Genomic DNA, 12773 nt, shown 5'->3' with positions numbered 1-12773 from the left:
CTCTGTCATAATCTGAGCTCACTTCTCATTTTTCCCATTGAAATCAATGGACTCAGACCTGTAACTAAACTAATGGACACAGATACAGCAACAACTGAACCGTCTCACTTCTAAAGGTATTTCCTCTCCTTGTTGAGCAGGAGCTTTAAGCAAAAGGATTTAAAGGTCCATCCCATATTTATATTTTATGCCTGTTGATCTCAAGCAAATTTTTGCGATAATTTACAAATTGAATATCATGCTGTATTAAAGAGGACTTGAAATTCACGATGAGACTATATACTAATTTGAAAAATGTCTACTACGGAAATAAATCAGTTGGAAGTGGGTGTGTTTCTAATACACTTCTATACAGTCCCCCCACCCCCACTGGCCATTGGAAAGAATGCAGGGATCTGGCACTTCCACATTGGCTACTTCTTTTATAGGGTTTTTCCAGTTTTCTGGCCAGTGCTTGTGTGGTTTGCAGTTAGTTCAACTTGCGAACCAGCTCCCAGTGATGCCAACTCAGTAACTTTGTCACCAGATTTAGCGACTTTTCAGACCCTCCTATCGATTTTTTTATTTTACAAAAAAGAGACTAGTGACAAATCTAGCGACTTTTTCTGGTGTTAATGGAGACTTTTGGAGACTCATTCTTACTCTTCTTAACAAGCCACGGGGGCTGCCGGCGGACCCTCCTTCGCTCCAAAGCACTCACAAGCGGCACAGTCCTCCCGCAGCAGTCTCTCTCAGCTGCAGTCACAAAGCCGGAGAGGATGTTAACTCCTTAGCGTCCAGTCTGTGCAAAGTCGCTACTGGCTGGTTTACAGTCAGTGTCTCTTTTGGGTCACTTTTTTTGCCGGTTCCGTTGCCAGATAAAGGAGGAGGGTTGGGATTGTGACAGAAGACAGTGCACTTGAAATTCTAAATATACTTAGGGTGTTTTTTACTCATTTCTTTGTCTTTTCCACAACGTTATTCATCTCTCCTACAGCGTAGGATAACAACAACGGCAGACTACATGTCTCAACAACACATCTGTGTGCTGCTCGATCTGCTTGATCACCATGGATGCCAAATACATTCTTATTAACACTGAACGTAAGATGTTAATCTTGGACTTTGTTCTAAGCTAATGCTATCGATCTAGCGCTGGCCCGATAGCCTGCTAGCACTAGCCTGTATCAATAACATAGCAGTTAAACAAATCAAATCAATGAATGATTCACATTTTAGTTGGTCTCTCACAACAGCACCAAGTTGTTCTTGGTCTTGCTAGCCCGCTAACGCTAGCACGATATGATCAGCTGCTAACATTAGCACACTATCGATAGCCGTTAATGTTGCGACGCTAGCGCTAGCCCGTATCAATCAGATTGCAGTTAAACAAATCAAATAAATGAATGATACACGTTTTAGTTTGTCTCTTTCAACAGCACTGAGCTGGTCTTGTTGATAGCCCCGCCCCCAGCCCCTGACTTAGCGGTTCGCTGTTAAAGACCAGCAATGAGTTGGTGCCGCTGTGGAACCCGTTTTCTCGGCCGGGAGCCGGCTCTTCGGTGGTGGAAAACGAGAAAAACATTTGCAATTGGGCACAACTGGGAACCGCATCCAGTGGAAAAACCCTTTTATACACTCTATGGACCTGAACCTGAACCTGAAATCTTGACCCCGGGGCCTGTAGCGGCCTGCCAATGAGCTTCCGTATTAGTGGTGTGACACTAGAAGTCAAACCCCTCCCCATAAGTGACGCAGGTACATAATATACGTTAACCTCAGAGAACCTTCCGGGCTTCGGCCTGTGTAGTATTCACACAGGTGTGCATTCTTTCTATGGGTGTGATTTCAAACAAGCCTGTTTTTCAGAGCTCATCTGTCGTGGATACCCCCCTTCTGACGCCCTCCAAAGGGCAAGGTTTAAATCACCATAAATGGAACCTGGAGGGTGTGTTTTTGCTGTATGTATGTGTCTGTGTGTGTGTGTGTGTGTGTGTGTGTGTGAGAGAGAGAGAGAGAGAGAGCAACTCCTGAGACAACAAGACTGTTTTTCCCAGTGCTCTTGTCAAAGGTAAACATTCCAGTCTTGGGACGTTCAATGCCAAGCACTGTTTGATCTCCATCATGTGACATCTGAAAGAGATGGAAAACCCCACCCCCCCACCCCCCAACCCCCTTATCAACGCTGTCCAAAACACAAACTTCGTGGCTTTGTGGTTTTCCTGTCGAGGTCTCTGGGCTCTGATGAATCCCACTGTGTACATGTGTTTTCAAAAAAAGTAGGTCTGTCCCTGACCTGAGATAACTCTGTTCTGTTTGACCATGCTACCTCTCTGATCTGCACAAAGAAAAACCTGTCAGCTACCACACGTGGCTGTTTCACGAGAATACCTCACAAGTTTTAATCCCTCATGTCTCTCCGTCTTTACATCAACCTGCTAATTCCACAGGCCATCGCATGCTGTGCAGTCGGTCAGCCATAAGAGAACATACGTATCATAAGATATCACAGACAGACAGGCTTTACACAGGAGTGGAGGCCTTCACAAAAATAGTTTGGGAGTTAAGGACAGCAGTCTATAAAAAGTACAGCTGAGCATTTTTATGTGAAATGAAAATAAATGTCCTGTCACACAGTGTCCAATCCACGTTTCTGCTCCCAGCAGCCCAGCAGTCCACATTCCCTCACAGGGAAGCATCCTCAAACCACAGTTCAGCTGAGGACAGACGAGGACGAGTGTACTTGTCAGTGTCGTTAAATTCAAACTCTTTTTCAAACACTTAGCAGGAGTGGAGCAGACTTAAGAAAAGTAGCCGTAGTGCAATGTTAAAAGGCTCAAACATCCTGCAAACAATGTTTTAACTTGAATATAAGTGGGAAGTATTGACAGCATTATACACTTCACTGTTATGTGTGAAGTAAAGGTATGCAGACGAACCCCTTAAAGAGCCCAGTGGTGGAAAGTTACCTTTACTTAAGTACTGTTCCTAAGTAGGAATTAAAAGTATGGGCTTTTCTATACATGTACATATGAATAAAACATATTAATAAAGAAACCACTTGTGATTTAGCTGTAAATAAATAAATAGCACGACACTAATTTAAAAAAAAATCCACATGGACAATCAATCACATGTACTTATCATATCTGAGTTAGGTTGCTATAAATATCAGCATGAAATTCAGAGTATTTCCATTTTATGGCCATTTTAAAAGTCTACTTCTCCGTGTGTAAGAGGAGAAATAATATACTTTTTACATAATTTATCTACAGGGGTGGAAGAAGTATTGAGATCTTTTACAAGTAAAAGTACTCTGTAACAAGTAAAAGTCCCTTGTGGAAAATGTAACTTCACTAAAAGTACAAATCTGAATGTGCAAAGCAACTAATGCTGTCAAGAGATACATGTAGTGGAGTAAAAAGTATAATATTTGCTTCTGAAATGTAATTGAGTAGATGTACAAAGTAGCAGGAAATAGAAATATTGAAGTGCTGAGGTACAGATACTTGAATAAATGTAATTAGTTACTCTTCACCATTGTTTACCGGACAGCTGAAATAACTATTTAACCGAACAATCATACTATAAAGTTATGCACATTCATGTACCAGTAATAATAATCTGTATAAAAAACACAATTTATGTATATTGTAACACTCACATGGGCTACAAGTACATTTACTTTGGAATTTATTACCTTTTGCTGATAATACTTTTACTTATGGAATATGTTTTAATGTAATGATTTTAAATGATACTACAATGCAGTTAAGTGCAATGTATTGGGGTAAAATGTACAATATTCTCACCTTTTTTGAAATGTTATGGGGCATTTAATTCAAACACAAGTTCTTCTTCCTCCCACTGTAAACTAATGTGTTCTTGATGAAAATGAGGCTGTTGAGTTGTGCATTAAAGGACTTCCTGTTCAGTGAGAGTGAGAATAAACAAACATTTGGACATCCGCTAGGACATGCTGTATTGACCGCACATGTATCACATGATTTATTAAAAGAATGGACTAAATAAAACCCATGGAACAATCCCTACACACTTTGTTAAACCCCCACACAACTTTATTCTACGTTTGATTTTTTCAAAACACAAACCAACACTATAGGCAAAAACCTAACCCCTGAATTTAGTATTTCTGACACAGAGGAATATTACTTTCTTAAAATGTGCAACATTATTTTCTGGCCATCATGTGTAATATTACTTTCTACGCATAATGTGCAATACTACCTTTCAATATTGTGCATTACCTTTCAATATCATGTGCAATGTTACTTTCTCAGCATAATGTGCAATATTACATTTCAATATTGTGCAGTATTAGTTTTTGATATTGTGCAATTTTGCCTTTTAATGTCATCATTACTTAACATGTGCAACGTTATTTTCCAGTGAAAAGCATAATCTGCAAAACCAGATAAACGTGAATCCCTCTGAAATGTAGCCAAAGTACATAGTGGCAGAAAAATGGGAATACTTCAGTAACTAAATACACTACTTGAGTTAATGTAATTAATTACTCTCAATTACTGTTAGTAACCTGCACATCCTGCACTATTGGTGTGTAGTTGGACTGAATTCACCTGAACACATAGATGAGGCTAGAAAACGCTCTCACACCACATCAGATTACACTATAAGCTTTATTTAGCCCGGGGCTTTGAGGAATACAAATCTGGGCGTCACGTGAGAGTGACTGTTAACACCAGTTGACAGATGATGCAACACAATAAAGCAATTGCATGGGGTCGATCACACTGTTGCATCAGAAATAAAGTCGAGGTGATTAGTGTGGAGATGAAGATGCGGAACATTATGGCGTCAGTCTGGGGTCAGCGGTGGCAGCACACCAAATGCCTCCACAGCAAGCCGTGAAAACGTGCATTTTATCCAGTCCGTGGGACCATCAAAGTCCCCAGAGAGTGGCGAGGCAGAGGGACGTGTCTGTGGCCATGTCGGCCGCAGCCCCCATTCAAAGCTTTGGTCTATTATTATCCCAGGAAAAGGGGGTAATTGACATCTCCTGGACAGAGCCCAAAGCCGGCTTCAGTGCGCGCGCGAGCAGGGACACAGAGGACTCACATACCATGAGAGTCCCGAGCTCCTGACTAACTGGCGTAAACGGACTTCATTTGGCTATTTACTAAAAAAAAAAGTTAGTTCAATTATCCCTCTGCGGTGCACGGATGCTTTCTCATGTCAGATCAGAGCTGCTGCTTCTCTGTCAGCGGGCCCACGCTCTCTGCGCGCAGCGTGGGCGTGCGTAATTTGCGCTCATTATTAGTTTCCCCCCAAAGTTGTGTAAGAAGTTTGGGGGGTGGGGGGCAATAAATGGCGAATGAATAGACAACGTTGTTTGTAGCGAGAGGAGCTCTTTTGGGTCGAGTTTCACCCCTGAAATGAATTAAATAAACTCACTGATTCTCATTTCAACTCATGAAAACAAACAGAAAGAAAGTCCCTCTCGCTCTGGCACTGTGGGGCAAAGTAGTTTAGTGTAGCACCCGGGTGAGAAAAAGGGGGGTGGGTGGGGGTGGGGGGGTCCTTGATTGCAACATCAAACACTGGTGTCGTCACTCGGCGGTAATACGTGCAAGCACTGCCTGTTCCAAAATAAATATTGACGTGTGTTGTATGTTGTATTCAAATGAGCTGACCGACCGGACATAGGCGGGCCAATCAGAGCCCATCGTATCATCACACCTTCTTTTCAGAAATCATTCATAACGCCGATGCGTCAAACATTCACAGAGGACCCGGCTATAAATACGGCTGCGCGCAACGCACAGTTAGACATTTTCCCAAAATCAAACGAAAGACACAACTGAGCAAGAACCGTGGGAATCCGACCGGCTTCTACCTTTTTTGATTCAACCTTGCTCCACATTTTTATATTCTATATTTAGTATCTAGCTTACTATGTTGGCCATGGGTGGATTATATTTGAAGCACGTCGTGGTGGCAGCGCTGTGCTCCGTGCTGGCCATAGGGACGCTGGGGTCCCCGGTGCTGGGGCCAGAGCCGATCCGATGCGCCCAGTGCACTCCGGAAAAGCTGAGCCAGTGTCCAGCGGTGGCGCCCGGATGCGCCGAGGTGTTGCGGGAGCCCGGCTGTGGATGCTGCCCCGCCTGCGCCCTGAAGGCTGAGGAGCAGTGCGGGATCTACACGGCGCCGTGCGGCTCCGGACTGAGGTGCACCCCGAGACCCGGCGACCCCCGGCCGCTGCACTCCCTCACCCGGGGACTAGCCGTGTGCACACAGAGCACAGAGCCCGAAGCGACCCCCGAGCCACAGACACAAGGTAGGCCTCCACATTTCTACATCTGTGCTCCACCACATCCAGCAAATCATCATTCTTACAACCCCCAAAACACTAACTACACTCACATCCAGCCGGTCCTGCCTCACATTAATTCATTGTTTTCGTCCTCCAGATCAGGGAGACTCAGAGCCTGAGGTGGAGAACACAGCCACCATCGTCTCGGACCCCGGCTCCAGCAACTACCTCCCCGGCCACAGTAAGCCCTTCGACCCGAGGGCTGCCGCAGACGCTCAGGAGAGCATGAAAGCCAAACTCGTCGCCATCCGCAGGAAAATGGTGGAACAGGTGAGACCCAACCTGCTGCACGGACATCATTGTGTGAATACTGTGGATAATACGTTGATAAAAGTTTTTGGGGAGGTTTGGGGGGGCGGGGGGGACCCGTGCACCACAAGGGGGAGCTCGTGTGCTGCATGAGGAGATTATGCAGTGAGAGAATGGGGATGCTTGTTATTACAAGTTTTATATTGCTGTCAGCCCACGTGCTTCCTGATAATAAAGCATTATTATTTATGTGTGTTGGCACCTTGCAGAGTTTTAATCCTTCCCTCTCCTTGTTTCCTCTCCACAGGGGCCCTGTCATGTTGAGCTGCAGAGAGCTATGGACAAGATTGCCAAATCCCAGCAGAAATTAGGAGACAAATTAACCAGATTCTACCTCCCCAACTGTGACAAACACGGGCTCTACAAACCCAAACAGGTTGGTGTCTGCAGTGTGAAGTGCTCTGATTATGTGTGTTGGATTCATGACTTCATTCAGCATGAAAGTTGAGTGTATGTGAGCCAAATTATGTGAACCACAGCTTTAAAATGATTGCGTGGATGTTTCAGGCAGGGATCTTAGTCACATATGTGTGCTGGGTGACAGTACATTTGTGTATGACATATGGGCTGAAAATGAAAGTTAAATAAAAAAGATTTTCTCTTTCTCTTGCAGTGTGAATCCTCTCTTGACGGACAGAGGGGTCGATGCTGGTGTGTGACCTCCTGGAACGGAAAGAAGATTTTAGGTTCGACCGACCTGCCTGCAGACTCTGAGTGCCCTTAAAGAGAACCACTGATGCAGATCTCACACACAAAAAAGCCACTGATTTTTCCTTTTTGATAACTGTTTATTTATTGATCTTGTCCATGGTGGTGTTTAATTCAGGTACACTGTCAGCCACCCTGAACCCCTCCCTCCCTCCTCTTCAAACACCCGTCCCAAAGAGAAAAAAATCTATTTTTGTTTTTCTGAAAAAGATTTTAATATTGATGCATTTACTTCTACTTTTCAGCCTTATTTATTTCAACTTTATTTCATTTGATTTGTAATTATTTTATGAGTATTTATATCATTTTTTTGCCTTATTGTTATTATTATATTATTATTTTTATTGGTGTATAAAGTGTATATATGTATCATGGCCCTGAGTAACTCCACTGCTGAGTTGAGCTTGCTCTACCCTTAAGGAGCTGTCTGGAGGTTTGGTTTGTGACAAACCAAGCAGGAACAAAAGCACTGAGTGACCAAATGTCATTTAGAAGTATTTCTAAATGTTGTTTTTATGATTCATTTTCACATTGTTGCCATTTTTATGTCTTTTTATTTTGTTATTGTCTTTTTTTCTGATGTGACACGTGATCAGCTCTTGTCAGTGAATGCAAAACTCTCAGTCGGGAATCCTTAAACAGTTCTCAGAAAACATTTCCCATGGTTCCATGGGGTTGCAGATAGCATGACAGGCGTCGCCTCCCCGTGCCGCCTCTCAGACGGGTATTTCTACATTTACCTACCTCCAATATTTATGTGTCTGCTGTCAGTTGTGTTGATGTATCTGTCAAAAGAAAAACAAACGTGCTATTTTACTTTATATGTTGCTGTTCTCTCTGACCAAGAACACATGACCACAAAGAGCGGGTCCCACAGTGAACCACGCTCCACTCTATCTACATGCTGCTGTTGGAGAGAGAATTATTGTTTATGTGAGTCTATTCCAAAGTGACTAACTGCTCACATGTGTGTATGTACACTTTTGTAATTGAGATGTAATGCAAGAAGAAAAAAAAGGTGATATATTTAATAAAAACATTAACCTCAGCTATGCGGCTCCTGGCCTCTCTTTCACCTCAGGCAGGTTTATTTCGTGCACAAACATCCATAGGTGGCAAAACATAAGAATCATAACAGCCTCATCAGGATTATGAAAGTAGATGCACCACATTTTCTATATTTGGTGTGTTTGTGTGCAGTGTTATCAAGGTGGATCTAAAGTGGAGGTCCTTGTCTAACTTTAGACAGTTCGTGGGGACATACAGCTCCGCGCTGCCTTTTGACCCGCTCTGTTTGCCTTGGTCGGGCACAGGAATTCGCTTCAACCTCTCGTGCCCACTGCCAGCCTGCCTGGCACCACCAGATTTATTTTTATTCTTTACAAATTGAACCTTTGCTTTATCCTTATTGACACATTCCAAGACTGAGGGGAGCCTGATTGCATTCAAGGACTTCAACAGGAGCAAATTTGTGTCCTGATTGCCTGCAGAAAAAAAAAAAAAAAATCTGCTGATGATGACAACACAACCCAGAAGGAAAACATCAGAGACCTTAAAATGTGTTCACTTTTTTTATTTAAAAAAAAGACATTAAATACAAATTATATTTTGAATCAAAATCATTTCCTTTCTCAGAGAAAATAATAGCTGTGTGATTTCTAGTTTAGTATCATGACAAGCTTGAATCAAAAAAACTCTTTGAAGGATAAAATGAAAAACAAAAAAAACAAAAAACATTTACCCGTGAACAGAGAGATTCTTAACGTGACCAGCAGGGAAAAAAATAATGGTAAAAAATAAAAAGTGACGTTACAGAAGTGTGACCCTGGCTCTGCACTATCAGACTTGAGGTGGGATGGCTGGGTGTGCATGGAGAGAAGTGACTTACTGAGAGGTGAGAGGTTCACTGGCCTTAACAAGCAGTGAACTAAGATGACCAGAGACCTGAGTGTCTGACTGACACAGATTTTCTGCCACGAGGCTAAAACTCGCCTGCTGGGCACAGAGCTTACAAATGACCCTGCTGAGCAACAGAAGGCTAAGGTTCAGTTAAAAAATAAAACATTCATTAGTGATTATATTCCCCAAAATACACTGAATCAAATAGACTTTGCTGTGCAATCGGTGAGTCACTGAATTGTTCATAAGAAAACCTAGTTTGGATCAGCTTATAATTCTTTGTTAGATAAATAATTTTTTATTTTTAAGTGCTGTACATGATGTCTAGTCAGACACATAGCTGGCCAGGAAATAATAATAATAATAATAATAATAATAATATAATATATATATAAAAAGACACACTTACAAATATTAGGGAGGGAATAGCTTAAACATATTTGTATGTATGTTCCTCCCCGTACATCAAGTCTTTGAATAGATGGGATATAGCACCAACAGGTTGGTTGTGAGTTGCTGCTCTCTATTAAAGGAAGTGTACAGCCGATTTCATGCTACCAAGCTACTGGGCAAGCATTCTTTGTCGGCACTCTCTCCACTTTTCAAGTCTTTACACAGGATGTGGGAGAGCATCGGGCAGGAAGCTCCTCGGGGAGGACCCTGCCTCCTCCCTCCTCCCTCAGACCCCCTACCACTTGTGTGAATGCATATTTGGTGCTGTGTCCACCTTGTGGAGATTTGTTGGCATACGATCATACAAGCATTTTTCAAAGAAACAAAAACAACAACAACAAAAAAGAAAAAATAGTTGCATTGAATGGAAAATTTCTGAGGGGTGTTTTTTTTTTCCGCTAAGTTTACTGTCAGAAGTCCTGGTGTAGCTTTTTTTTTTTTCTTTTTTCCCTCCTCCCTGGGTTATTATTGTTTTCTTACAGTATCACACTGTTTCATCTTACATTACCTTGAAGGAAAGGTATGCAGATACAGATAGGTCCAATTGTCTTTAACTGCATGCATTGACGAGTAGCGGCGCAGCTAAAGTGCTTTAAGTGCTTGTGCTTGGGCTTGAAGCATAGGGGCAGCTGGCACCTGCGGCGTTCAAACAAGCCTACACCAGGTTGCACCACTGACATGAAGAGGACCGGAGGTGGGGCAGGGTGCTGTGGAGTGGGGACTAACAGCTCGGGTTAGTGGGTTGGAGACGGGGACGGTTCAGGCACACAGACGAGGACAACACTTAAGACAGGGGGGGGTAAAGACAAGTAGGGTTGGAGGACTTTAGCAACGGAGCTGCATGAGTGACACGAGTCAAGTTTGGAGCCACAGTGGGACAGGAACAGGAGGTTGGGGGAAAGAGACAGGAGACAGTCACTAAACAGATCCCTAAGACTGCGGGGGCGGCATGTGAACACCTCGTTATAATACTCCACAAACAATCTTTGAGTTTTAAATACTCCTGTCACCTTGCTCTTTCTCTGAGAATGGCAGCGTTAGTTGGATTCACAGCAGTTACAGTAGATTCCTTTGGCAACCGAGAGAAACGCAAAAGCATCGAAATGTCCTTGGAAACTTCTCAAATCACTGCAGCAACAAGATCCACCTCTCCACTGTCTGTTTGTATGATTTTTAATGTTTCTTTACATCGATGTTGTTGCCAAATTATCGCTAAATACACATTAGCGTTTTAGCTGTCAGTGCAAGTACAGGCTGTAGGCTGTTGGTAAAAGCCCGCCATTGGGAGCCTATTGCAGACATTCTCCTCCTCTTCTGCTATGTATTCTGCGGCAGAATCCTAGGTTTATCGCAACCCAACATGATTGTGATTGGTATAAAGAAATACAAACAAGTTGAAGGGTTTTCCCTCCCTTGTCCCAGAATGAAGATAGGAGCAGCCAGACCTTCCTCTAGTGATGACACAGCATTGTGGAGATAAGTCTGGCTATATGTGGGACTAACAGCTGACCACGACAATAAAAGCTGTGTCTTCCGCCATATTTTGGTGGCCTGATAGTCAAACTGAAGTTCATGTTCATTCGGGTAGTAACTTCACGTGAGCACATGGACACCTGGCCAATCCTGGCGCTTGAAGGCCACACAGGACGGGCCTTGGGATCCACCGTAATACGTATACGTCCCACCAGCATCTTTCATGTTGTTGACATGAAAGCTGTGAAAGCGGATGCTAGGAAAGTCATGCAATGTGTATTTGAAAAATTGACTAAAGGGTTGTTATCATAGCCATAAAAATATCAGACCGCAGCAATTCAGAGGTCTTTTGCAGTTTAGGAATGTAACTGAGTACTGTACTTTATAAATTTAACTTTATACTTCTACTCCACTCAATTTTGAGGCAAATATTGTACTTTTTACTCCACTACATTTAACGTTACTTTTACTTTTGATACTTTAAGAACATTTTGATGCTGAAACTTTTGTACTTTTACTTTACTTAAGTTTAGAATGCAGGACTTTTACTTGTAGTGGAGTAATTGTAGTGTGGTATTAGTACTTAAGTCAAGGATCTGAATACTTCTTCAACCACTGATATTTTGGTACATTTTGCATTTTAATTAACTTCCACAGGTGAGGAGTTTCTATGGATTGTTTTTTTAATCTGTTTTTGCAAGATTACACCTCAAATCTGTTACAGCTGCTGTGAATTTAACCTACTCCCACTGCTTGTTAGCTAACATATTTCATAGCCGCATTTCACTCCAAGCAGTATTTAATGCTCAAAGGGTAGATTTTCAGTGAAGTATTCCTTTAATCGAGGGCCACGGGGTTGAAGGGGAGGAGAGGAATGGAAAGATCTGTTGTTTAAGGCACTGTAACGGCATGGTTTGCCTCTGTTCCCTTCCCAATATCAGGACAAGGGACAAGCCAGAGGCAGCAAGGAGGGCCCATATTGCTGGAAGCCAAAGCCCTGCCATCCCATAACCTTCACTTCAAAATGGATCCTGAGCCAGAGAGTGTTTTATTATTTTTTTTCTGCATTGTTTAATGGGGCAGGGGGCTGGGGTCGGGCAGTCTCTAAACTGAGCTTAGTGACATACAGTATTTACACAAATAAACACTTTTTGGGAAAGCGCACACTCACACACCATTTTGCACAGACATGCAGCTGTGCACATGTATGTTATGCAGGTGCTCACACATTAAGACGCACACACAAACTTGCGGTTACACACTCACAGACAGACACACACAATAGAAACGGTGGTGGTGCGTTTTTTTTCGGGTCACAGTCACAAACAAGTCCTCTTTAAAGTGAGTGGAAAAGTCCCTCCTTCCTCTCTCTCTAAAAGAATAGTGCAGATGGTAGGATTCTCTCTTTCTTCCCCTTCTCTCTCAGCTTTCAGCTTAATTGTTTGTTTGTTTGTTGTTTAAGAAAGGATAAAGGTTCCCTAAGCACAGGACAGATAGCTGTGATGGACAGGAGGCTTGGCCGGTTGCTGAGGCTGTGCTCCACCCCTTCCCCCTCCCCTCCCCCTTTTCCTCTCCCCAACTCTCAGACAGATATGGG

At 42.9% G+C, this 12773-nt stretch overlaps 1 protein-coding gene across 1 annotated transcript; it reads left to right on the top strand.

Annotated features, from left to right (window-relative positions):
• Positions 1-5758: 5758 nt before the first annotated feature.
• Positions 5759-8362, top strand: igfbp1a (insulin-like growth factor binding protein 1a). The gene is made up of 4 exons (XM_059341281.1): positions 5759-6298; positions 6432-6604; positions 6891-7019; positions 7257-8362. Exons 1-4 carry the CDS (start codon positions 5917-5919, stop codon positions 7365-7367), a joined length of 795 nt encoding a protein of 264 aa, XP_059197264.1. The 5' UTR covers positions 5759-5916; the 3' UTR covers positions 7368-8362.
• Positions 8363-12773: the final 4411 nt, after the last annotated feature.

The sequence above is a fragment of the Centropristis striata genome, chromosome 9, assembly GCF_030273125.1.
Source record: "Centropristis striata isolate RG_2023a ecotype Rhode Island chromosome 9, C.striata_1.0, whole genome shotgun sequence".
NCBI lineage: Eukaryota > Metazoa > Chordata > Actinopteri > Perciformes > Serranidae > Centropristis > Centropristis striata.
This window is presented reverse-complemented; position numbering and strand designations above follow the sequence as displayed.